We start from the raw sequence: 27064 nt of genomic DNA, 5'->3' as shown, positions 1-27064 counted from the left end.
AGAAAGTTGGCATTCAGAGTAGCAGTATAGTAACATTGAGCAAGAAACATAATCATGGTATAATCAACAATTAAGAAGAAGTGATGCTGAGCAAATGTTTCTTTTAATGTGAAGCATAAGAAGTAGGGTAAATAAGAGCACTTGCAAACAAGTACAAACAACGCTCTATTTATTGCTCAAGTGTTCACGTTTGGCAAAGTAAAAGTTAGCACCTTCAGGGACATTCTTCCTCCTCCACCTCCCCTCTCCTAATCCACACAAGAAAATCGTTCAGCAGTGTTTCAGATTCCAGTTCTTCCATGATGTAATCGCCTCTAGTAGGTCGTCTTACAGGTCATTGAAAAATTTTAGCAAAAGGCAATAAAATAACCACCCCTGAAATGTCCTTAGAGCTGCCTGACTGCAGCTGGCAGCATTGTTCTTTCCAGGAGGATGGAGTAGTTCTTCAGTAGCACAAACAATATGTTTTTCCATCAGACCACTCTTTTCAGTTGGAGGGAAAGGAGGTAGTGAAGAAAGAAAGTAGGAAAAGTTGTCTGTTTTACACCTTTAATTTTAGAGGTCCATATTCAAAGGGTTTGTCCGGCTAAGATGGCACTTAGACAAACCCTAGGATTGAAAATTTCATGCTTGTTTGACAGGCCACGAGTTATCTGGCTAAGTTGTTAGCCAGCTAACAATTTAGTCACATAAATTAGGGGTAGTCCAGTAGCATTCCAGGATGAGCCAAACTTATCTGGTTAAGATAGATGAATAATGCTAATATTCAGTGTTATCCAGCTAAGTTGTCTGACTCAGTTTAGGACTGCTTCAGATACCTTTAACTGACTGGTTTCAAAATATATTCAGTTAAATACAAAAAAACTCCTATGACCTACAGGCCTTATCCCCCACCCCCCAAGATAACAAAAAATGATATTGGCCTCCAGCACCACAAAAACAATTAAAATAAGTTGCAGACCATAGTGGTACAAGGATCCTCCCCACCACCTCTCTCTCTGATTAAAATTTCCACATGGGTTATGGGCCCAACTAGCTATCACCCCAACTCCTCACTTACCCACAATCCCTATCCTAACAATCCCACTCCACCTGGAACTCCCCTAAACCCCTAATGCCACTGGGAGCATAGTATTGTTGTACTTTTCCCAGTGTTGCTCTAACAATTGTTAGTCTATGCTACTAATGATGTTGTCAGAGCTACACTGGACTGTGGCAGAAGCAGAAGAACTGGTCCATGCTTTCAGCGGGCTTGAGGGTTGGGGGTGGGGGCGTTCTGAGATAAGGTTTGCAGTTTGGTGGGGATTATGACAGGTCATTATGGCCCACAACTTATTTTAATTATTTTTGAAGGCTTGGGTGGGGGAGAAGGGAGCTGTTGGGTGCTATGTCCTGATATCATTTTTTGTATTTTGGGGGTTAGAGAAGAAGGTGGTTTTTAAAAAACATTTTCAGTCGGCTATATGTTGAATATAGCTGGTTAAGATTAAGAATATCCAGGTGCACATATCCAAATAACCTTAAACCAAACTAGTTATATTCAAATATAGGCCTGGATTTTCTAAGGTCGCAGACCTTAGAAAATCCGGCGATAATGGGAGGCGGGGTGGCGAAGCAGGGGGCAGGCCTGCGAAAGCTGGCAGTACCATCATAAAAGGTGGTGCTATTAGGTGCAAAACTGGCGGCGAAAAGGGCCCTTACCTTTTCACCGTCAGCGCCGTCTTCGCGGCGTCTGCCCCGGTGCCGCCCCGACTCCTCCCCTTCCGGTGCGGACGCTGCCCAGAACCCGCCCCAATCTAGGTATCACGTGCGATCCCTTTTGAAAATGACTCCCATAGCTTGTTAGGTTTAAAAGTTATCCAGGTAAACTTACTCTGACAACTTTGAGTAAATTTAGCAGGAGACTTGTCCCACTGAATATGCTTCATAATTTATTTGCTCGCTATCTTACTGAATATGGACCTCTGAACTTATTTTTCCTTCTACAATTAATGTCTTTCATGAAGCTCCATATAGTGAGAAGATAAAATGTTCAAAACCTGAGGAAGATTTTCAAATGAATGATGGAAAAAAAAAATCCGATAATGTTAATTTGGAATTTCTTCCACATTTCTGCTCATCCCAAGATTATTTCTCAACATTGGCAGTGCCTGCGGGCTTTGATTCAGATTACAATACTGCAAAAATGTTCTAACAATCTGCCCATATATAAACTGTGTGTGTGTGTGTGTGCACATGCGCACCTCTATCAATTATTTTCCAACAAACCAAGCATGGCTGTCTTCAGATTAAACATCTTCATCAGGCGCAGCCCAAATAAAAATGTCTGATAACTTTTTGTGTTAAGAATACTTTTTTTTTTTTAGAAACAGTTTAATTTATAAGTTTGATTTAGAACAAGATTTGCAGCACTGCTTGCCATAAAACTTGTGATTACAAACTCCATGCTGGGGTACCAAATAGCACCAATTAAATAAATCTTTGCAGAAGAAATCTAAAAAGAAAAGAAAATAAGAATTAACCAAAAGTACAAATGCCAGCTAGCACGAGAATAGCATAAAATCTTAAAATTCAACATAAGACAAGAAGCTAAGCAAATACTTCCATGAACCATACTTAAAATAAACAATTAAAAATAGTATTTTATAGATACACATTTCTAAACAAAACCCAGTTTAAGGAAATTTAGATAAGGTGGACTCTTGTCCTCAAAAGCAAGTTTGCTTACTGTAAACAGTGTTCACCACAGAAGCAGGATGAATTATCTATGACATGTGGGTGACATCATCTGACAGCACTGAATGGACCTGTTTCTCTAAGCTCATAGAGTTTTTGCTCTATTGAGCATGTGTGGGAATTCCCGCATGAGCATTGTCTCATGAGGTTCATCAGTTGTTATCAGAGCTAAGTCTAGATAAGTAGTCGACTATCCAAGAAGATGGGTGGGTATTTAGCATGGCTAATTCATCCTGCTGACAATGGTAAGCAAATTTGTTTTCTTCATATACAAACAGGACTGAATTAGCTATGGCAAATGGGATTCCCAAGTTGCAGCAGAGCGTTTATGGGTCAATTTTAAGATCCCCCTCCAGTGCGTGCACATGGATTTGCCAATTTTATAACATGCGCATGCAGGTGCGAGCATGTAATAAAATCCGATGGCTGTATGCACATGTGTGCGAGGATTTTAAAATCCATGTATGCATATGTGGTTGGCCCGTGACTTACTTGCACGCAGGGGGGGTTATTTTATCAAAAGGATTAAGACGCAATCGGGCCTCCACGAGTTCCCTCCCAGTCCACTCCAATTAAGGGAGTGGGAGGGAGCTTTCCTATCCCTAACCCAACTTCTTTCCCTCTCCTCCCCAACACCTAATCTAACCCTACCTATCACTCATTTTTTAATACTTACTGCTCCCTGGAAGCAGACGTAATCTCTGTGTGCCAGCAGTTGACCAGCGTGCACTTTCCCAGAACAGCGGCTAATGGCGGCTGTCCCGGCCCACCCCCTGCCCCGCCCTTCCCCACCCAGACCATGTCCCTGGCCCATCCCTATTGCAGGGCCTAGCACTTTGGTACGTAGCGAGGGTTACATGCTTGGCCGAGCCTGTAGGTCTGCCACCTGATTGCTGGAAGGAGCTATGGTATACACTTCAGGGAAACTCTTCCACTTTTCAACCTCTTTGCTCTGGCTTTTACTTGGGAATGGCAAAAAGTATCCCCAGGCTAGCACTGTCATCCTCCCTTGATGTCAATTCCAGCAGGTACTGCTTCTGAAGGTGATGCATCTCAGTATTTGTTAGATACCCTACTTGCTTCCCTTGACTGATATCCTTCCTGCAGTGAATACACTGATCACAACATGGGTCCTCCCTGTCTGAACACCTCACTGGTGTCCAGACAGACAGAGGCAAAAAAAACCCCACTAGCACTTTTATCTCCCACCCTGACCCTCCTCCAGTAAAGAGAAAATCAAAATCAGCAGCAGTGCACTGCCTCTCTTTCTGCACAGTGAGTATGTGAAATCACTGCAGCACAGAGAAGAGCAGAGGCAGCCCATTACCAATGCCAAATCAAAAAGTTTGATTTGGCATTCTCTCTGTAAGAGCTTTCAGTGGCATGTCTTTCTTTGCCAAGAGCTAAAGAGTAAAAGCGGAGCTTCTTGCACAGGAAATATAAAGCTTCTTGTACATGCTCAGACTTTACAGTAGGAGGACGTCAGCACCGTGATGCTGGACTGTGATTTGTCCTTTGACTAGTCTCACTGACAACCTGTGTGACTTCACTGCCAACTTGTCCTGCCTTGGCTCTGACAAGGCAATGAGGTCACTGAGGCAAATGATAGTGGTTAAGTTACCTGCGGCTCTCTATTTACTTAAAGCAGAGTCATGGACATTAATGGGCCATAGAAATGAATTGTAAATATAAAAGAATGAGCTGAAGATTATTTGATTCATTTGTGGGACCCCTCCATTTGTTTTTGGGGACTACAAATGAAAACACATATGTGCTCATTCATTTGTTTTGCCTATTAATTTCAAACAAATGCACATCTCTTCTTTCTACTATCATTCTTTAACAAGTCACACCATCTGAATATTTAGCCACTATTACTATGCGATCATCAGATTAGGTTGGAAGTCATTTGAAGAGACATGCACACTTAGTCTTTCAGCATTATAACTTTCTTTACCATTTCTACTGGACCTCGAGAGGAGAAGAGGGTCTGCTGGGTACAGAGGACACCCCCATACTTGCTCAAAAGCTTTCTTAAAGAGCTCTGGAAGATGCCCTATGTGCTGGCATCAGAGTCCTAAGACTCTATGTGGCTCTTTGTACCTGCTTGTTATCAGATACACTCAGTCTTAGCATGGAAGAACTACCACTAGGCCATCTCAATTATCTTAAAACACTACAATAATTGTTATAATAAACCTATATGGAGTTCACGACAAGACACAATGGGGTAGATTTTCAGAGCCCTGCTCGCCTAAATCCGCCCAAAACCGGGCGGATTTAGGCGAGCAGGGCCCTGCGCGCCGGGAAGCCTATTTTACATAGGCCTCCCGGCGCGCGCAGAGCCCCGGGACTCGCGTAAGTCCCGGGGTTCTCGGAGGGGGGCGTGTCGGGGGCGTGTCGGGGGGCGGGCCCGGTCGTCGCGGCGTTCCGGGGGCGTGTCGGCAGCGTTTGGGGGGGGGGTACGGGGCGTGGCTACGGCCCGGGGGCGTGGCCGCGCCCTCCGTACCCGCCCCCAGGTCGCGGCCCGGCGCACAGCAGGCCCGCTGGCGCGCGGGGATTTACGTCTCCCTCCGGGAGGCGTAAATCCCCCGACAAAAGGTAAGGGGGGGGGTTGTAGACAGGGCCGGGCGGGTGGGTTAGGTAGGGGAAGGGAGGGTAAGGTGAGGGGAGGGCAAAGGAAAGTTCCCTCCGAGGCCGCTCCGATTTCGGAGCGGCCTTGGAGGGAACGGGGGGAGGCAGCGCGGCTCGGCGCGCGCAGGCTATACAAAATCGATAGCCTTGCGCGCGCCGATCCAGGATTTTAGTGGATATGCGCGGCTCCGCGCGTATCTACTAAAATCCAGCGTACTTTTGCTTGAGTCTGATGCGCAAGCAAAAGTAGGCTGTTCGCGCGCCTCTTAAAATCTACCCCAATATGTAGCTGGCACAATAACAGTTAACAAATGTGATTGTTATAGCTGTACCAGGGTCTACCAAAGAGACATCTTTACAAAAAGGTATGATAAGCCTGGAAACTGGCAATGAAACAAACAAAAAAAAAGAATGCAGTATAAAGCATGCTATATGATGAGTCATGCAGGGTGGTGACAATTGTACCTACCTTTTTTTTCAGGAGCAGGGCAGAAGTTGGTATTACAGGCTTGTGATATTTCAGGCTTCTGATGCAGGAGGCAGCCTGTGGCTGTTCTTCCATTTGTTAGGCACTGCACCAATCGCATTTGTACACCACCACCACAGCTTACTGAGCACTATTAAATGAAACAAGGCAGAATGTTATGTATATTCTGGCAGTAGGTCATTCTTAAAGAACAAAAAATGTAAAATATATTTGAGGTTATCCTAAGATGATCATGTATTATTTTAAAGCTTGTAGTCAGTTGGTCCGTTAGATGATCGAGGGGTTAAAGGGGCACTTAGAGAAGATAAGGCCATCGCGGAAAGATTAAATGATTTCTTTGCTTCGGTGTTTACTGAAGAGGATGTTGGGGAGGTACCCGTAATGGAGAAGGTTTTCATGGGTAATGATTCAGATGGACTGAATCAAATCACGGTGAACCTAGAAGATGTGGTAGGCCTGATTGACAAACTGAAGAGTAGTAAATCACCTGGACCGGATGGTATACACCCCAGAGTTCTGAAGGAACTAAAAAATGAAATTTCAGGCCTATTAGTAAAAATTTGTACCGTATCATTAAAATCATCCATTGTACCTGAAGACTGGAGGATAGCAAATGTAACCCCAATATTTAAAAAGGGCTCCAGGGGCGATCCGGGAAACTACAGACCGGTTAGCCTGACTTCAGTGCCAGGAAAAATAGTGGAAAGTGTTCTAAACATCAAAATCACAGAACATATAGAAAGACATGGTTTAATGGAACAAAGTCAGCATGGCTTTACCCAGGGCAAGTCTTGCCTCACAAATCTGCTTCACTTTTTTGAAGGAGTTAATAAACATGTGGATAAAGGTGAACCGTTAGATATAGTATACTTGGATTTTCAGAAGGCATTTGACAAAGTTCCTCATGAGAGGCTACTAGGAAAAGTATAAAGTCATGGGATAGGTGGCGATGTCCTTTCATGGATTGCAAACTGGCTAAAAGACAGGAAACAGAGAGTAGGATTAAATGGACAATTTTCTCAGTGGAAGGGAGTGGACAGTGGAGTGCCTCAGGGATCTGTATTGGGACCCTTACTTTTCAATATATTTATAAATGATCTGGAAAGAAATATGACGAGTGAGATAATCAAATTTGCAGATGACACAAAATTGTTCAGAGTAGTTAAATCACAAGCAGATTGTGATAAATTGCAGGAAGACCTTGTGAGACTGGAAAATTGGGCATCCAAATGGCAGATGAAATTTAATGTGGATAAGTGCAAGGTGATGCATATAGGGAAAAATAACCCATGCTATAATTACACAATGTTGGGTTCCATATTAGGTGCTACAACCCAAGAAAGAGATCTAGGTGTCATAGTGGATAACACATTGAAATCGTCGGTGCAGTGTGCTGTGGCAGTCAAAAAAGCAAACAGAATGTTGGGAATTATTAGAAAAGGAATGATGAATAAAACGGAAAATGTCATAATGCCTCTGTATCGCTCCATGGTGAGACCGCACCTTGAATACTGTGTACAATTCTGGTCGCTGCATCTCAAAAAAGATATAATTGCGATGGAGAAGGTACAGAGAAGGGCTACCAAAATGATAAGGGGAATGGAACAACTCCCCTATGAGGAAAGACTAAAGAGGTTAGGACTTTTCAGCTTGGAGAAGAGACGACTGAGGGGGGGATATGATAGAGGTGTTTAAAATCATGAGAGGTCTAGAACGGGTAGATGTGAATCGGTTATTTACTCTGTCGGATAGTATAAAGACTAGGGGGCACTCCATGAAGTTAGCATGGGGCACATTTAAAACTAATCGGAGAAAGTTCTTTTTTACTCAACGCACAATTAAACTCTGGAATTTGTTGCCAGAGAATGTGGTTCGTGCAGTTAGTATAGCTGTGTTTAAAAAAAGATTGGATAAGTTCTTGGAGGAGAAGTCCATTACCTGCTATTAAGTTCACTTAGAGAATAGCCACTGCCATTAGCAATGGTTACATGGAATAGACTTAGTTTTTGGGTACTTGCCAGGTTCTTATGGCCTGGATTGGCCACTGTTGGAAACAGGATGCTGGGCTTGATGGACCCTTGGTCTGACCCAGTATGGCATTTTCTTATGTTCTTATGAACATGGCCGGGAGTATCTAAGCATCTATTTTTGTACTAATACATAGATATGCAAATCAAATACTTTCATAGTAAGAAAACAGCAATGCTCTAACTATAGTCATTGTTCTATACATTGTAAGGATTTTTTTCAAAGGGACTTATATAGGTAAAATTGCTTTACACACAGAAATGACCTTTTACAAAACAGATACCCTGATATGTGGGTAAACTTATGCACATATGTCATGGTTACACATAATTTTACCCAGACGAAGCAAAGGCATTTCTGGGGGCATGGTCGGTAGCAGGGTTTGGACTTATGCACATACTTTTGGATTTTAAAAATTATAAGGTGAATTTTAAAAACCTGATGCATGCATTAATTAGGGGATGTGCGAATGTCGAGCTCATGTATGCCGAGCAGATATTAAAAGTTACCGAGATATGCACATATCTACTGGAGCATGCACATTTTGGAAGATTTTAAAAAAGAGCTGGGCTTAGGTATTGTCTGCACTGGGCATGGGTGTTTTAGGGTGTGAAGCTGATTTGTGCGTGTACTTACGTGATCCGGTGCATTCCAAGGCCTTCTGCTGTGTAACTTTACTTCTGCTATGGATGCCAAGTAAGTTATAAAATAACGATAACTAGGTAGATCTGCGGGGTTTTAAGGGTCACGGATAACTGGGGAAGTGAAGGCTATTAAACTGGGGGGGGGGGGTTTGAAAGACCTCTCTCTTTATTGGGTGAAGGGGGCAAACTGGTAAAACTGGAAATGGCATCGGTATGTGCCCCTTTTAAAATCCCCCGATTTACACAGTAGAAGCGGCATTTGCGCGCACTTGTGCACGCTCACTTAAAATTTGGCACACATGTGCGTGCGGCCAGGCCATTTTATAACTTGTATGCATATGCACATGCAAAACATAAAATAGCCACGTCCCTGGGCACGGGCTGATGAATGCAAGCACATGTGTACCTGCATGCCTATTTAAAAATCTAGAAACACAAATGAAAGACTTGCTATATTGGGAATTCTCATTAGTGAAGACAAGTCAACCTTCATACGATACCAAAGTGTTGGTTATCATGCTGATAAGCCCCTGAGAGTGAGCTTTATAATCATTAGGTGACTTGTTGATATTGTGCTAGATTCTTTGTCTCACTTATCTTAATTCAAATCCACTTCATTAATTAGTACAGCATAGGAGCCCCTTCTTTAAGGACTCGGCATGAATATTGGTGGTTGATAGGTGGACAATCCACACAATATAAAAATTAGAAAGTCCTTTAAATATTTTATCCACAATTAAATAGATGGCTGTGGGTGAATTGAAAGAATTACATACTTTTGCATTTGAAATGTCAGGAACGGAGAGAAAGCTATCTGCTGACAGCAAATTTTTTCCGTGGTGCTGTTAGCTATTGCTGGCGCTGAAAATAGAATTTTAATTCAAAAAGCATAATCTCTGCTGATGTTCTGACAAAAATGTGCACAATTTCCAGAAAGAAGATATTGATACTCACGATTTGAGGTGCTAAATGGCTACCGGCACAAGATGGGTTCTGAGCCCTGTGCTGGCGCAAAGATGCAGAAAAGACCGCCGTTTTTAAGGGAATTCCTCTGGCTGTCAGATTTGACAACCGGAAGTGATTTAAACACGGCGTCACTCATTGAGAGGGCTATAACCAAAATATTACTTCTTATGTACTTCAAATAGAGTATCTCATATCAGTGAGAACCATTCTATTTTGTCGTTGAGCCCCAATGGTTCTAGTGATTGAAGACGATGGATCCATGTGTTCTCTTTGTAATTTAAAATGGAGGCTCTGTCACCTCCTCTCCAAGAAGCAGGAACATGTTCTATGATAGCCGGTTGTAAATTCTCAAAAAGGTGTGTCTTGATGCAGTGCTGAACTATAGGTGCCTTAACATCCTTGTTGTTAATGCGGCAGTGAGGCATGCCCTAATTTTGCGCTTGGTGCGCCCTATGTAGATTTTGGGACACGGACACTGTAGCACAGAGATGACATGGTCAGTATTACAATTGACATCGTGGGAGCATCTGACTATGTGCCCTGTAAGGGGATGTTGCCAGAGTCTAGCTGGGCTTGAGAACAAAAGGTGCATCTGCCACATATGGATTGTCCTGTTCCAGCATTGGCTTTCGGATCCGACGGTGTTGCTCTCACAACGTGCTGTTTTATATTAAGTCCTCTGAAATAAGTGAACATGGGTGCTTGTTGAAACACCGAGTGGGGACTAAGAACATGCCAATATTTAAGTAATATCTGTCTTATCTGTTGTGTAAATTGAGAGTGCTGTAACACACAGATCAGATTAGATGAAATAGGTTTTTGTCTGTATTGCAATAAAGATTTTCTATCAGAGAATGTGGCTCTTTTATATGCATGATTGATAACCTGTGTAGGATATCCTCTTTCCAGGAAGTGGGTTCTCAACATGGTAGCTTGGCGATGGAAATCATCTTTATCAGAACAAATCCTACGAATGCGGAAATACTGGCCTACAGGGAGGCCTTCTTTAAACCGATGTGGATGATGACTATTAAATCGTAATAAACTGTTCCTGTCAGTCGGTTTTCTATATAATGTGGTTTGTAAAACAGATCCTTGTTTATATATGTGAATATCTAAAAAAGAAATACTTTCTTGATGGTATGAAAGCATGAATTTCAAATTGGGATGAGATTGATTTAACCATGTATGAAAAATATGTGACTGAGATTCAGTGCTGGTCCATATGAAAAAGATATTGTCAATATATCTTGACCATTGTATGACAGTTACAAATAAAGGAGATGTATATATGATTGATTCCTCAAATTTAGCAACAAAAAGGTTCACTACATCAGGTGCGATGGGCGACCCCATGGCCACTCCATGTTTTTGTAGATAAAAATATTTTTCAAAAGCAAAAACATTATGGAACAAAATGATTTCTGCAAGATGAACTAAAAAACTAGAAGGAATTCTGTGGGGTCTGTCTCTGCACTGGAGGACTTCTTTCACTAATTGTAGAGCTTCTATCTGTGGTATGTTGGTATATAGGGCCTCTATATCCAGCATAACAAAGAAGTAATTTTCTGAGAGTTGATCCAAAGATGATAGTTTCTGAAGCATATCTGATGTGTCTTGGATATATGATTTAGCCAATTGTACCTCAGGTTGAAGGAAATAATCTATGAATTGAGCTAAAGTTTCAATTATAGATCCATTGGCCGAAATAATCAGTCTACAGGGTGGTTTGACTAAAGTTTTATGAATCTTAGGAACCCCATAAATGACTGGAATCCGAGGATGTAATACATTCAAAAAATTGAATTCACGAGTTGTCAAAAACCCATCAAGCTGAGCTTGCTTAAGTAATTGTTGTATCCTGTCTTGTAGTATTGGGTTTGGATCTATTAGTAAAGGCTCATAAAAAAATGTGTCCGTTTCCCAAAATCTACATAGGGCGCACCAAGCGCAAAATTAGGACATGCCTCACTGAACACAGGTGCCACATTAACAACAAGGATGTTAAGGCACCTATAGTTTAGCACTGCATCGACAAGACACATCTCTTTGAGAATTTACAATGGGCTATCATAGAACATGTTCCTGCTTGATGGAGAGGAGGTGACAGAGCCTCCATTTTAAATTACAAAGAGAACGCATGGATCCATCGTCTTCAATCACTAGAACCATTGGGGCTCAACGACAAAATAAAATGGTTCTCACTGATAAGAGATACGCTATTTGAAGTACATAAGCCATACTATTTTGGTTATAGCCCTCTCAATGAGTGACGCCATGTTTACATCACTTCCGGTTGTCAAATCTGACAGCTGGAGGAATTCCCATAAAAATGGCGATCTTTTCAGCGTCTTTGCGCCAGCACAGGGCTCTGAACCCATCTCGCGCCGGTAGCCATTTGGCACATCAAATCATGAGTACCAATATCTTCTTTCTGGAAACTGTGCACATTTTTGTCAGAACATCAGCGGAGATTATGCTTTTTGAATTAAAATTCTATTTTCAGCGCCAGCGATAGCTAACAGCAACGTGGAAAAATTTTGCTGTCAGCAGACGGCTTTCTCTCCATTCCTGACATTTCAACTCACAAGTATGTAATTCTTTCAATTCACCCGCAGCCATCTATTTAATTGTGGATACAATATTTAAAGGACTTTCTAATTCTTTATTGTGTAGATTGTCCACCTATCAACCAACAATATTCACGCCAAGTCCTTGAAGAAGGTGCTCCTATGCTCCGAAACATTGCGATGTCGGCGGCTGTACTAATTAATGAAGTGGATTTGAATTAAGATAAGTGAGACAAAGAATCTAGCACAATATCAACAAGTCACCTAATGATTATAAAGCTCACTCTCAGGGGCTTATCAGCACGATAACCAACACTTTGGTATCGTATGAAGGTTGACTTGTCTTTACTAATGAGAATTCCCAATATAGCAAGTCTTTCATTTGTGTTTCTATATACATGCTATATACCTGGGTCTTTTTTTGAAGTATATTTAAAAATCTATGCATATAAATTTCCTTCAAAAATTTCTGCACACATAATAGCAGGTGTAACTTATGTGGAGAAATTTGGTGGGATAATTTTCAAAGCGGACCTATGCATGTATGTCTGCTTTGAAAATTGGTGGAACTTGCATGTGCTTTTGATTACTTTCTTATGTGGGCTGTTTGAAGATTATCATTTGTGCGACATTATGAAAGTCCCCAGAGGAGCACACCATGAGACTAATAAGGACTATGTAGAGACTGAGGCCATGAACCTTGACAAGGATCACACCCCTGCACAATGATGAAGGCATTCCTATTTGAGCAGGTTTTTAGTTTATACATTTAACAACAAGTTCTCAGTAGGTTACAATTTTCTCAGCACCAATAAAGAGCCAGTTGAATTATTTTATTATGTTTTTATTATGTTTTATGTTTATGTTTTTATGGTCTATGATTTGATAGATTTTTTTATTTATTAATGTTTGTCAATTAATTTATGAATGTATTTTGTAAATTGCTTAGAAAAGTTGGTAAGTGATACTTAAATTTATAAATAAATAAATAAGCTTGTCTTTTCCCAGGTAGCTATTCAAAATACCAACTTACACAGCTTTGATAGGTGTGGAATATTCCATTTTATTGTTTTGCCTATAACATCCATGCATATATCCTCACTACAGCCCTCCTTTAACACACTAACGCCTTGGGTATCACCCAAACTCACTTGTGACCACCACTGTGATCCCTATTCAACACATTGGATTTTCAACCATTGTATGAACCCCAGCAGCACAATCTTCCTAAGCAACAAGAACTTCAGCCATCATGAGCAGTGCACCCCAACTGGAGCACTTCCCTACCCCTTGAAACTTTAGATTCTGATCCTTCCAAGAATATTAGTGCACAAGAGATTAGTGTCACCCATAGCATTCTGCCTGTTATTACCACAGCTAATTGTGGAGCTACACAGGACAGGGAATATACAGTGTCTACAGCAAGTACACCAACCAGTGTGGGTCAAGATAGAAACTCTAACCAACCTGCCCTTCTCACAGTGGGTTCAAAGGCCAAAAATAAAATTAAGAAGGATAGGTAGAAAAGAAAGTATTTGACTTGAGCTGCTCCTTTTCTTCATTCTCCTCTACTAGTTAATCCTCATGGTAAGATTATTTTATTCCACTTTTTAGCACTTCAAAGTACATTACATTCAGGTACTATAGGCATTTTCCTATCCCCAGAGGGCTTAAAATTTAATTTTGTACCTAAGGCAACAAAGGGTAAACTGACTTGCTAAAGGTCACAAGGAACAACAGTGGGATTTGAACACTTGTTTCCCTGGTTCATAGCCCACTGCTCTAACCACAAGGCTACTCCTCTATTCAGTACGAAGTAGAGTGGGCAAAGGGCCCACTGGCCCTTACCAAATCCCACCAGGCTTACATGCTAGAAATGGGTTGTGAGAATTAGAGGTGAGCTGTGAAAGAGAACATAAATTCATTGGTATGGTCTTCAGACATTTCAGTCTTGCGATCTTGCCAAGCCAACTCCCACCCAAGTTAGTATCATTCTGTTAAGAACAACTTAAATATATTTGTATTATTGTAGCTGGGCAGGATATCTAAGCCAAGTGTTGTTTTTTTCCAATGATAAGCTTAGCATTATCTTGGGTCAAGGACCTTCAAGAGGCAAAAAATATAATATTACCCAGCATCTGTATGATCACTGATGAGTACTCTAGAAACAAGTGGAGAGAGCTAAGGTACAGCCCCCCCCCCCCCCCCCCCCCCCCCTCAGGATTATATGGAAGTCTAACTTTGAACATGGTGGAGGACATAGGTCTGTTCTCTCTCAGGCAGGGCTTCTTTTCCATGCTGGGCTCAGCCTGTTGGGAGGAGGAAATAAATTGTTGGCTGCTTCCACATTTCCCGTGGGTCACCTGGAATAACCATGGGATAAAGAATTGCCAGCCAAGCTTGCTTGATTAAGGTAGGCCATCTGGATCGGAAACAGTTTATAAATTGGTTGTTTTAATCAAACTACTCCCACTAGTTCCCAACAAGCAGAGCGTATTTATTGGGTTACAACATTCTATCTGCAGGGTAGGAAGTGAAGAAGGGATATGAATGGTCAAGGTTTCCAGTGTTAATATTTAACAACAAAACTGCCTCTTTTTCTGAAACTGAAATGCACAAAATCAATTTTCAACTAACTATTCTCAGATTTTATTTTTCCCATAGACATAGAAAGTAAAAAGAATTTTTGAAAATAAGGCAGTGTGACTCGCACCAGCTGTAGTTGACAGCTGTGCTTGTTTACTTGGAGGCTCTGTGAAAGCTGTCCTTCATCAGTAGCAGTCTTATGCTTGGGACTGTGGATACAGATGAAGGGCAAATCAATTAACACCAATTACTGCTAAATAAAACTGTGAGATTTCTTTAATTTTGAAAAATGATGGATCCATGGGACTTTTGAATAAACATCTAGAAAAATAGAAACATGCTGGCAGAAAAAGACCATATGGCCCATTTAGCCTGTCCATCTGCCCAATTCATTTAGCATTATACTTCCCATCAATTCCTTAAAGATCCCCTGTATTTATCCCATGCTTTCTTGAATTCAGACACTGCTTTTGTCTCGACCACTTCCACTGGGAGACTGTTCCATTTATCCACCATGCTCTCTGTAAAGAAATATTTCCTAAGATTATTCTTGAGACTACTCCATTTCACCTTCATCCCAAGAGCCCTCTTTCTTGTGCCTCCTTTCCATTGAAACCTGTGCATGGAAACCATTGAGATATTTAAATGTCTTTATTATATCTGCCCTATCTCGTCTTTCCTCTAGAGGTTACACGTTTAGATCAACTTGGTGGAAGGGTGACACCACATGTTAAAGAAAGCACTGAGTCAAACAGCTAAAAGTTCTGCAGGAAACAAAATTCCAGGTAAAAAAAGAGAATAAAATAGTAATGGAGGTGTATTACTGTCCACCTGGCCAGAATGAACTAACAGACAATGAAATGGTAAAAGAAATTAAGGAAGCTAACAAAATCAGCAGCACAGTAATAATGGGTAATTTCAATTTCCCCAATATTGACTGGGTGAATATTTCATCAGGACATTTTAGAGAAGCAAAGTTCCCACATGAAATAAATGATTACTTCATGGAGAAGCTGGTACAAGAACCAATAGGAGGGGAAACTACTTTAGACCTAGTCCTTAGTGGAACACAGGATTTGGTGCAAGAGTTAACAGTGTTGGAGCTACCTGCCAATAGTGATCACAACATTACCAAATCTGACTTAATAACTGGAGAGAGTGCAAAAAAGAAATCTACTATGACAGCATTTAACTTTCAAGAAGGTGACTATGATAAAATGAGGAAAGTGGTAGGAGCAACTGCAAAGGTTAAGGATTTTAAGAACCTAAGAACATGCCATGCTGGGTCAGACCAAGGGTCCATCAAGCCCAGCATCCTGTTTCCAACAGTGGCCAATCCAGGCCATAAGAACCTGGCAAGTACCCAAAATCTAAGTCTATTCCATGTTACTGTTGCTAGTAATAGCAGTGGCTATTTTCTAAGACAACTTAATTAATAGCAGGTTGGACTTCTCCTCCAAGACCCTATCCAATCCTTTTTTAAACACAGCTACACTAACTGCACTAACCACATCCTCTGGCAACAAATGCCAGAGTTTAATTGTGCATTGAGAACTAAATTGACGAACATATAGATAAGCATATTTTAATGGTCAAAGTCAACATGGATTTAGCCAAGGGAAGTCTTGCCTCACAAATTTGCTACATTTTTTGAGGGCATAAATAAATATTTGGATAAAGATGAGTCAATTGATACAGTGTATCAGGATTTCCAGAAAGTATTTGACAAAGTCCCTCATGAGAGACTTCTTAGGAAATTAGAAAGTCATGGGATAGGTGGCAGAATCCTGTTGTGGACTGCCAATTGGTAAAAAGATTGAAAACAGAGATTAAGGCTAAATGGTAAATTTTCCTAACTGAAAAAGGTGAATAGTGAGTTCCCAGAACAGGGATCTGTTCTGGGATCAATGCTTTTTAATATATTTATAAATGAACTGGAAATGAGAATAAGTGAGATGATCAAATTTGCCAATGACACAAAATTTGCCAATGACACAAAATTATGCAAAATTGTCAAATCACAAAAGAATTGTAATAAATCATGAGGACATTGCAAAATTGGGAGACTGGGCATGCACATTGCAAATTGAATTTAATGTAGACAAGTACAAAATGATGCTCTTAGGGAAGAATAACCCAAATTATAGCTGCAAAATGCAAGGTTACACATTAGGAGTCCACTGAGATAAAGGATCTAAGGGCCTCATTTTCTAAAGTATCGCAGTCCTGCGATACTTTAGGGAATGAGGGGCGGGGGCCGAAACGGGGGCGGGCTGCGCTAGCCGGCAGCGATTGCATCGTCGCAGTGCGATCGCTGCCGGTTTCGCACCCAATAGCGCCACCATAGGAGGTGTAGATATTGGGAGCGAACTCGGACGCGAAAAGGGCCTTACCTTTTCGTCGTCCGCGGAGTCTTCACGGAGTCGGCCCCGGTGACGCTCCGACTCCTCCTCTTCCGGGGCCGACTCCGCCCCCATTTTGGTATCGCACGCGAAAAGGGACATTTTGCGTGCGAAACGTCCCTTACCGCATGCGATACGTTTAGAAAATAAGGCCCTACGTGACATCATTGAAAATATGTTGAAATCTTCTGCTCAGTGTGCAGCAGCAGCCAAGAATACTGTATACTTGTATACCTGTATACTTGTGTTAATGTATTCTGCCTTGAGGCGACTGTTTTAATGTATTTCCGCCCTGGAGGCGACTGTTCAGTTCCTTGTAAACCGGTGCGATATGTATTCTTTACAGGAACATCGGTATATAAAAATTAAAAATAAATAAATAAATAAATAAGAATGCAAACAGAATGCTAGGAATTATTAGGAAAGGAATAAAACAGAGAATATCATAATGCCTCTGTATCGCTCCATGGTGCAACCTTATCTTGATTATTATATTCAGTTTGGTCACTACATCTCAAGAAAGATATAGCAGAATTAGAAAGGTACAGAGAAGGGCAACCAAAATATAAAGGGGCTGGGATAATTCCCTATGAAGAAAGGCTCAAGAGGTTAGGACTCTTCGGCTTGGGGAAGAGATGGCTGAAGGGAAATATGATAGAGGTCTATAATATAATGAGTGGAATGGAACAAGTAAACTTTAATCAGTTGTTTACTCTTTCGAAAAGTACAAAGACCAGGAGACACACAATGAAGCTACTGGGTAATACATTTAAAATTAATAAGAGAAAATATGTTTTTACTTAATGCACAATTAAGCTCTGGAATTAGTTGCTAGAGTATATGGTAAAAGCTATTAGTATAGCTGCATTTCAGAAAGGTATGGACAAGTTCCTGGAGGAAAAGTCCAATAACAATTATTAAGCTAGAGTTGCAGAAATCCACTGCTTATTCTTGGGATAAGCAGCTTGAATCTATCTACCCTTTGGGATCCTGCCAGGTACTTGTGACCTGGCAGGATCCCAAAGGTTTTGATGGACCCTTGGACTGACCCAGTATGGCAAGCCTTATGTTTTTATGTTCTTTAAAACAAAGATCACTGACTATTTTATTAGATACCTGCTGGACTGACTCCATCTTGTTTATATTCTTCTGAAGGTGCAGTCTCCAAAATTGTACACAATATTCTAAATGATTTTTCACCAAGGAATTATACAGGGACAATATCACCTCCCTCTTTCTGCTGACCATACGTCTCCCAATGCAGCCAAGTTTCTTTCTGGCATTTGTCATCACTTTATCCACCTGTTTAACTACCTTAAAATCATCAGATACAATCATTCCCAGATCCCACTCTTCCTTTGTGCTTAGAAGAATTTTACCTCCCATAATGTACCTCTCTCTTGGGTTTTTGCATCTTAAATGCATTACTCTGAATTTTTTAACATTAAATCTTAGCTGCCAGATTCTAGACCATTCCTGAAGCTTCATCAGATCCCTCTTCATGTTTTCCACACCTGCTTGGCTGTCTACCCTGTTACAGGTTATGGTATCATTGGAAAAAAGACAGAGCTTTCCCAATAATCCTTCTGTTATGCTGTTCATGAAAATGTTGATAAGAACCTGTTCCAAGGACCGATCCCTAAGGCACACAGCAAGTAACATCCCCCTCCTCAGAGAAAACTCCATTTACCACTACATTTTGTCACCTCCTATTCAGCCAGTTTCTAACCCAGTTAGTCACTCTAGGTCCCATACCCATGGCGCCTAATTTATTTATTAGGGGTGTGCATTCGTTTTCGCCGTATTGGCAATCCGCAACGTATATTACACTATTTGTAGTATTCGTGGGGAAGCGAAACGTATCGCGATTCCCCACGAATACACAAATCTTCCCCGAATTATACGGCCACCTAAATAAAAATTTAAACAAACCCCCCCACCCTCCTGAACCCCCCCAAGACTTACAAAAACTCCCTGGTGGTCCAGCGGGAGGTCCGGGAGCCATTCCCTGCACTCACACCCTCGGTGCCAGTTTCAACATGGCGCCGATAGCCTTTGTCACAGGGGCTACCGGTGCCATTGGTCAAGCCCCTGTCACATGGCCATTGGTCGCCAACTGTGCTCCTACCATGTGACAGGGCTGACCAATGGCACCGGTAGCCCCTGTGACATAATATGGGCAAAGGCTATCGGCGCCATTTTGAGTACTGGCATCAGACGGCCGGCATGTAGGAGGTCGCTCCGGGACCCCCGTTGGACCCCCAAGGACTTTTGGCCAGCTTGGGGGACCTCCTGACCCCCACAAGACTTGCCAAAAGTCCAGCGGGGGTCCGGGAGCGACCTCCTGCACGCCGGCCATCCGATGCCAGTACTCAAAATGGCGCCGATCGCCTTTGCCCTCACTATGTCACAGGTACCGACGATCGGTACCTGTGACATAGTACCTGTGACATAGTGAGGGTACCTGTGTCACAGGTACCTGTGACATAGTGAGGGCAAGGCGATCAGCGGATTGGCGCCATTTTGAGTACTGGCATCGGATGGCCAAGCATGCAGGGGTCGCTCCCGGACCCCCGCTGGACTTTTGGCAAGTCTTGTGGGGGTCAGGAGGCCCCCCCAAGCTGGCCAAAAGTCCCTGGGGGTCCAACGGGGGTCCCGGAGCGACCTCCTGCACTCTAGCCGTCCAATGCCAGTGCTCAAAATGGCACCGATAGTCTTTGCCCATACTATGTCACAGGGGCTACCGGTGCCATTTGGTCAGCCCCTGTCACATGGTAGGAGCACAAGATGGTGCCGATGACCATGGTGACAGGGTCCTGACCAATGGCACCGGTAGCCCCTGTGACAAAGGCTATCGGCGCCATGATGAAAACCGGTACGAGGGTGGTGAGAGTGCAGGGGATGGCTCCCTGACTCCCCGCTGGACCACCAGGGAGTTTTGGTAAGTCTTGGGGAGGTCAGGAGGGTGGGGGTTTGTAGTTAATTTTAATTTTAGTTGGGACATGAATAGAAATCGCCGTATTAATGCATCGGGGCGCCATACGGCCGAATGCAACGTATCTGCTCCCTGACGAATCTGAATCACAAATGCAACATATGGCATCCCTCTGCACATCCCTATTATTTATGTCTCCTTTGCAGAACCGTGTTAAAGGCCTTGCTGAAATCCAAGTAAACTATATCTAGATGCTGGGCACTGCAAAGAGATTGGGGATGATGCTGGTGTAGGGAAGAAAGAGGAAGATGTTGGGTAAGAAGAAGAGAGAATCTATGCTGGACATGAGGATAGAAAAAAGGGATGATGGGCACCGTGGACAGGAGGTAATGGGAGGGGGGATGCAGGACTTGGTAGAAGGTGAGTATCCAAAGAGGATATGGCTGATGCTGAAGAGAATCTGGCCTGCCATTGACGCCAAGCCTCGGAGCGCATCATTGATCCTCCGGCCGCTGACTGCCCTATAGCTCAGGTAGAGGGAAGGCGCCTGCCCATGCCTTGTGGGATCACCCTGCCCACCACTGATGTCATCAGCGGCCACAGCTACACTAAATTGCAGCACCGATGCCAAAGAGGATCCGGCCTGCCATTGCTGCTCGCTTCGGAGTGAATTTTTGACCCTCCAGTAGCCAGCTGCCCTATAGCTCCGGTAGAGGGAGGGAGCCTGCCCATGTCTTGTGGGATTGCCTCACCCACCTCTGACATCATCAGCAGCCACAGCTATACTAAATCATGGCACCAACACTGAAGAGGATCCGGCCTGCCATCACCACCGCATCTTGGAGCACATCTTCGATCCTCCGGCTGCCGGCTGCCCCATCGCTTCAGGAGAGGGAGGGAGCCTGACCATGCCTTGTGGGATTGCCCTGCCCACTGCTGATGTCATCAGCAGTGGGCAGGGCAATCCCATGAGGCATCCCACTAAATCGCAGTGCCAACGCTGAAGAGGATCTGGCCTGCCATCACCGCTGCACTTTGGAGAGCATCTTTGAACCTCCGGTCATCAGCTGCCCTATAGTTCCGGTAGAGGAAGGGAGCTTGCCCATGCCTCATGGGATTGCCTTACCCACTTCTGATGTCATCAGCAGCCACTGCTACACTAAATCATGGCATTGATGCTGAAGGCATTGCACCATTGGTTGTTTGCCTTGTACAAGCCTCCGGACTTTACTACCATAAAGATCATGGACAACAGTGGGTCTACTCCACATCAATTCTCTATTCCTGTAATCACAAGCCAGGGACACTTCGGTGCTGGAGTTATTCGATGGCAGGTCCATACTCTGCATGCTAGAACCCTCACCAATATTAAGTTAAACACCATGTCACCTATCATTGCAACTACTGCTCTGTTCTTCATCCTTATCAATGCACAATCCATTACAAAAAAATCTGCTGTCATTTATGACCTTCTTACCTCTGGAATTTATGACTATCTATGTGTTACTGAAACTTGGTTGAATGACTATGACATTCCGATTCTCAATCACTGCTGCCCACTTAACTTCTAATACATTCATAAGCTAAGACGATGCGAAGAGGAGGAGGTCTGACTGTGTTCTTTAAATCTCACTTGAAATTTACTATGTTAGATGTCTCTATTCCTGCTCCTTACGAGCTATTATGTCTGAAATCCCAACACATTAATTAGTCTTTGTTTGACCTACAGCCCTCTTGGGCTTGCCAACAATACATTCCCCCTGAGTGAGTCAATCCTTAACCTCAACCTAAATACCTCTACAACCATAATTCTAGGCGATTTTAACCGCCACTCTCCGACCTCATCAATAGCATCCCTTACCCATATCTTGTTTGATACCCTCATTTCTTGTGGCTGGAAGCAAATTATCTCCTCTCCTACTCACAAGAAAGGTAACTGCCTAGACATGGTTTTTGTTAACTCCTCTGGTTTCCACATAAATGAAGTGAATGTAGCCATAACTGAAATCCTTGGAGTAACCACTTCCTCATCTCCTTTGCTCTCAGATCCAAATCTCTGGAGTAAATCTCCCACAGAAATAATACCACAGCCATGAAATGAAGGCACTTAGATCCTGAGACCTGTGCATCCAACCTCACACTGATTGTGGATAATAACTCCTGTAACTTGCCCAAACAGTTTTTTGGAATTCTGGAACTCCTCCCTTACTTCTACCTTCGATAAACTTGTCCCCTTGAAACCATTCTCAACCAAAAGAACTAACTCTGCACAGTGGTATAGTACCACACTCCAAACACAAATTTGTGAGCTGAGGAAATATGAGAGGAAATGGCAGAAAGATAATTCCTACACAAATAAAACACTACATAATTTGCATAATATCAAGAGGCTATCAAGTCTGCATAGAAATCATATATCTACACTAAACAACCCTAGAGAATTATATGCCTCCATAAATAAAGTAATTAACCCCAGCTCAGCCCCCTCATTCTCTCTCACCCACTCTCCCGAGGACGAACATCGCAAAGACATTTGCCTCTCACTTTACCAATAAGACAGCAACTGTAAACACCATCTTTAATAATTCTCATGTCGAAGAATCTGATGAATTGACCATTGATGGCCCAACTTGGGAATGTTTAGATCATATTACAGCATCTGATACTATTGAGATTATCAATAACCTGAAACCATCATCTAATCCCCTTAACCCATGCCATACTATACTACTTAAACTGATTAAACTGGAAATTGCTCCATTTGTTACTAAGTTCATTAATTCATCACTTCAACATGGTGCTGCACATGACCCACTAAAACAAGTTTCAGTCCAGCCTATAATCAGAAAACCTTCAGCTGATCCTACTCATCTCCAATTACTGCCCGATCTCCTCTCTTTCTTTCATAGCCAAAGGTTTAGAAACAGTAGTTCTTCACCAACTCTGCAACTTTATTGACTCAAATAATATCCTTAAACAATATCAGTTCATGTTCAGGAAGCACCACAACACTGAATGGTTGTTGCTCTCCAGCTTTGACACGGTAAGATGAGGTTTTGACCAAGGCTCAGCATTTCTTCTATGTCTCCTTGACATCTACACTGCATATGACACTGTTAATCATTCCATCTTACTTTCAAGACTGTGCTCTTTTGGTATAACCGGTTCTGTTCTGCCCTTGTTCTCTTCATACCTCAACAACAGGACCCAACAAGTCCAAACAGACTCTACCTTCTCTGTGGTGCCTCTGAGATCTAGGGTACCCCAAGGATCTGCTCTTTCGGCTGCCTTATTTAACCTTTTTTCTAACTCCTTTATGCTGCACCCTTTTTGACCTTAGAGTTCAATATAACATTTATGCTGATGATATTCAATTCTTTTACCCTCTGAAAGAAACATGGGCCCTTAAAGAATCTTTCCTCACCCACTGTCTTACAACCATCCAAAAATGGCTCCACAGCAACAAATTAGCCCTCAACATCTCTAAAACAGAAATCATTATTTTATCATGTTATCCTTTTAATAACACACCCAACAATTTCTCTTTTGAATCCCATTTCATCACCAACTCTCAAAGTGTACGCAATCTGGATGTCACAATTGACCCCTCTCTCTCTATGCGCAACCACATAAGAACTATTACCAACTCCTCCTTCTACAAACTACATTTACTCCATCACCTTAAACCTCTTCTTGAACACTCTGATTTCCAATCTGTCCTTCAATCTCTACTATTCTCCCTCTTAGCAGGTCTACCTTTATACGTGACCCATCCACTGCAGATTATACAAAACTCGGCAGCAAGATTCCTTACTAACACTCTCATATGCAAACATATCTCTCCTGTACTCGGATCATTACACTGGCTCCCAATCTCTTACTGTATTCAGTACAAGCTTGCTATGATCATACAGTCCTCAATTCACAATTTACACTCCCCAGGGATTACCTCAATTATAAAAAATCCACACTCCCTCCCAACCCCTCAGACCAACAAACCTAAACTTATACATCTGGAGGAAAGGACCACTCCTATACAACAGCCCACCAAAGGAAGTAAGATGTCTCTGAGAAAGAACATTTTTCAAAAAAGCCCTAAAAACCTTCCTCTTCAAAAAAGTGTTCCTGAACATAAATGATAATAGATTATCCCCAACATGTCCCTCCTTGGAGAGTGCTACTTAGCCAACTGTTTACCATGCTACTGGCCTCCCCCTGTCTCGATAGAGTGAACTACCTTGTGCCTATATATTGCTCCCCTTTTATCGAAGAATTATGTAACATCCTGTTTGTAGCGCGTTCCGTCCGCGGTCAGCCCGCGGGTGGCCCTGCTCACCTCGCGCACACCTCAGCAGACCCCATCACAGCTTCTCCCGCTGTAGCAGCTAGCCGGTGCTGACCCCGGCATTCCATGTCAGCATCTCCAGGGCCTTCCACCTCCCGGGCTGGCTTGCCGCCTCATGCTGAGTTTCGGCGTCCTCCCTGGCCGGGCCCACGCCCCATAGGCGCACGCATGCGGGACCCGCAGCCTCTTAAAGGGCCCATGGCAGAAAACCACTCTGTGGCACCGGATGATGACATCACATGAGCCCAGTATTTAAGGAAGCGCCCAGACCCGACTTCCTTGCCTTGGCAAACGGGTCATCACATGTTGTGTGAGCTAGTTGCCATCCTCGTTCCTGCTCCTGTATTCCTGCGCTTGTTCCAGTGTTCATGTGCCTGTTCCAGTGTTCCTGTGTCTGTTCCTGTGTTCTTTTGCTCGTTCTAGTGTTCCTGTATCTGTTCCAGTATTCCTGAGTCTGCTCCTGCATTCCCTTGGTCCTTCCTGTGTTCCAGCGCCTGATCCTGTGTTTCTTTGTTCCTGAGTTCCTCTTTACATTCTGCAACCAAGGTTGTACCCTCTTGGACTGATACCCGGTACTGACCTCAGCTCACCTTTGACTATGCTCGGACTGATACCCAGTACTGACCTCTGCTTGCCTCTGACCATGCTTGGACTGATACCCGGTACTGACCTCTGCTTGCCTCTGACCACATTTGGACTAATACCTGGAACTGACCTCTGCTTGCCGCTGACCATGCTTGAACTGATACCTGGAACTGACCCTTGCTTTGGCTGACCATTCTCGGATGGATACCCTGGCTTTGACCCTTGCACTCCATTTGGACACTCTCTTTGCTCATCCTGTGACCACCAGGTTCGCCTGCCTTGATGCTGTCGGTGGTTTCCATCGAGCAGCCTTTGTTCTTTTTGAAATTTTTTTTGTCTTTAATGGTATTTTTTACAAACAGGTCAAAGTGGTGGCAATGGGGGCAATGATGGACCCGGATGTGGCCAATCTGTATGTGGAAAACAAAAAAGAGCCTGAGTGGTGCCAGTCCTAAATATCTAAAGTCAAATGCAAAAATAGGACACCGTTCAAATATATTTATCAAATCACCAATGCCGTGACAAGTATGGATAGGAAACGGTATAATTTAAAGAAAATTATGAGAGATCAGCAAGCCTGACAACTAGCTGTGGTTGAAGCAGAGCCGTCCGATCTGTTCCTCATTTGTGTTTTTTTAGAATAGCAGTGTGAATGCCTTAAATAGTATTGAAACAGAATTTTGAAACTATTAAGTCCATCTATTCCCGTGTCAAATGCATGTATGATAGACCTTACATCGGCCGGTGTTTCGCAACCTAACAGTTGCTTCTTCAGGAGTCTGATTGACAGGTGAGAATTCTGGAAACAAGGGGATATCGGACTTAGGGGTAGATTTTCAAATAGCGCGAATTGGCCTACTTTTGCTGGCGCATCAGGCGCAAGCAAAAGTAAGCTGGATTTTAGTAGATATGCGCGGAGCCGCGCGTATCTGCTAAAAACCTGGATCGGCGTGCTCAAGGCTATTGATTTTGTATAGCCGGCGCGCGCCGAGCCGCGCAGCCTACCCCCGTTCCCTCCGAGGCCGCTCCGAAATCGGAGCGGCCTCGGAGGGAACTTCCTTTTGCCCTCCCCTCACCTTCCCCTCCCTTCCCCTAACTAACCCACCCGCCCGGCCCTGTCTAAGCCCCCCCCCCTTACCTTTGTTGGGGGATTTACGCCTCCGAGAGGGAGGCGTAAATCCCCGCGCGCCAGCGGGCCTCTTGCGCGCAGGGACACGACCTGGGGGCGGGTACGGAGGGCGCGGCCACGCCCACGGACCGCCCCGGGCTGTAGCCACACCCCCGTACCCACCCCCAAAACGCTGCCGACACGCCCCAAAAACGCCGCTGCGCTCGGTCCCGCCCCCGACACGCCCCTAACACGCCCCTGACATGCCCCCCTCCGAAAACCCCGGGACTTACGCGAGTCCCGGGGCTCTGCGTTCGCCGGTAGGCCTATGTAAAATAGGCTCACTGGCGCGCAGGGCCCTGCTCGCCTAAATCCGCCCGGATTTGGGCGGATTTAGGCGAGCAGGGCTCTGAAAATCCGCCCCTTAGTATTTAACCAAATTAATATAAAAAATACTTAGCTTTGATGTCAGCAGTGTGGCAAACCTTTTCGTGTGGACAACAGGTCTCAACAAAAAATGCAGTACAACGGGACAGAGACCGCCCTGAACTAGTTATTAGGGGTGTGCATTCGTTTTGAACGCATATGTAAAACGCAACTTTTTTTTTTTAACTTAACGATCGCGATTTCCAACTTATTCAACATAGCTATGTTGAATAAGTTGGAAATCGCGATCGTTGATCCTAAATAAACACTTAAACCCCCCACCCTCCTGACCCCCCCAAGACTTACCAAAACTCCCTGGTGGTCCAACGGGGGGTCCGGGAGCGGAGGCGCGGTGGACCACGTGACGTCCGCGTCACGTCGGAGTGACGCGGACGTCACGTGGTCCACCGCGCCTCCGCTCCCGGACCCCTCGTTGGACCCAACCGGAACTTTTGGCCAGCTTGGGGGGGCCTCCTGACCCCCCCAAGCTGGCCAAAAGTTCCAGTTGGGTCGAACGGGGGTCCGGGAGCGGAGGCGCGGTGAATCACGTGACGTCCGCGTCACGTGCTCCTCGTAAAGGAATACAGGAATGGCTTCCTGACTCCCCGCTGG

General features: G+C 43.7%; 1 protein-coding gene across 1 annotated transcript in view; it reads right to left on the bottom strand.

Moving 5' to 3' along the window:
- Positions 1 to 2303: 2303 nt before the first annotated feature.
- The window catches only part of ADAMTS16 (ADAM metallopeptidase with thrombospondin type 1 motif 16), an 806542-nt gene continuing 781781 nt past the window's right edge, over positions 2304 to 27064 (bottom strand). The window contains 2 exon segments of the mRNA XM_029589991.1: positions 2304 to 2494; positions 5840 to 5987. Of these exon segments, the coding sequence (XP_029445851.1) occupies positions 2379 to 2494; positions 5840 to 5987 (264 nt within the window). The 3' untranslated portion in view covers positions 2304 to 2378.

This window comes from Rhinatrema bivittatum, chromosome 2 (assembly GCF_901001135.1).
Source record: "Rhinatrema bivittatum chromosome 2, aRhiBiv1.1, whole genome shotgun sequence".
Taxonomy (NCBI): domain Eukaryota; kingdom Metazoa; phylum Chordata; class Amphibia; order Gymnophiona; family Rhinatrematidae; genus Rhinatrema; species Rhinatrema bivittatum.
Note: the sequence above shows the minus strand (reverse complement) of the source record. Positions and strands in the feature narration are given on the sequence as shown.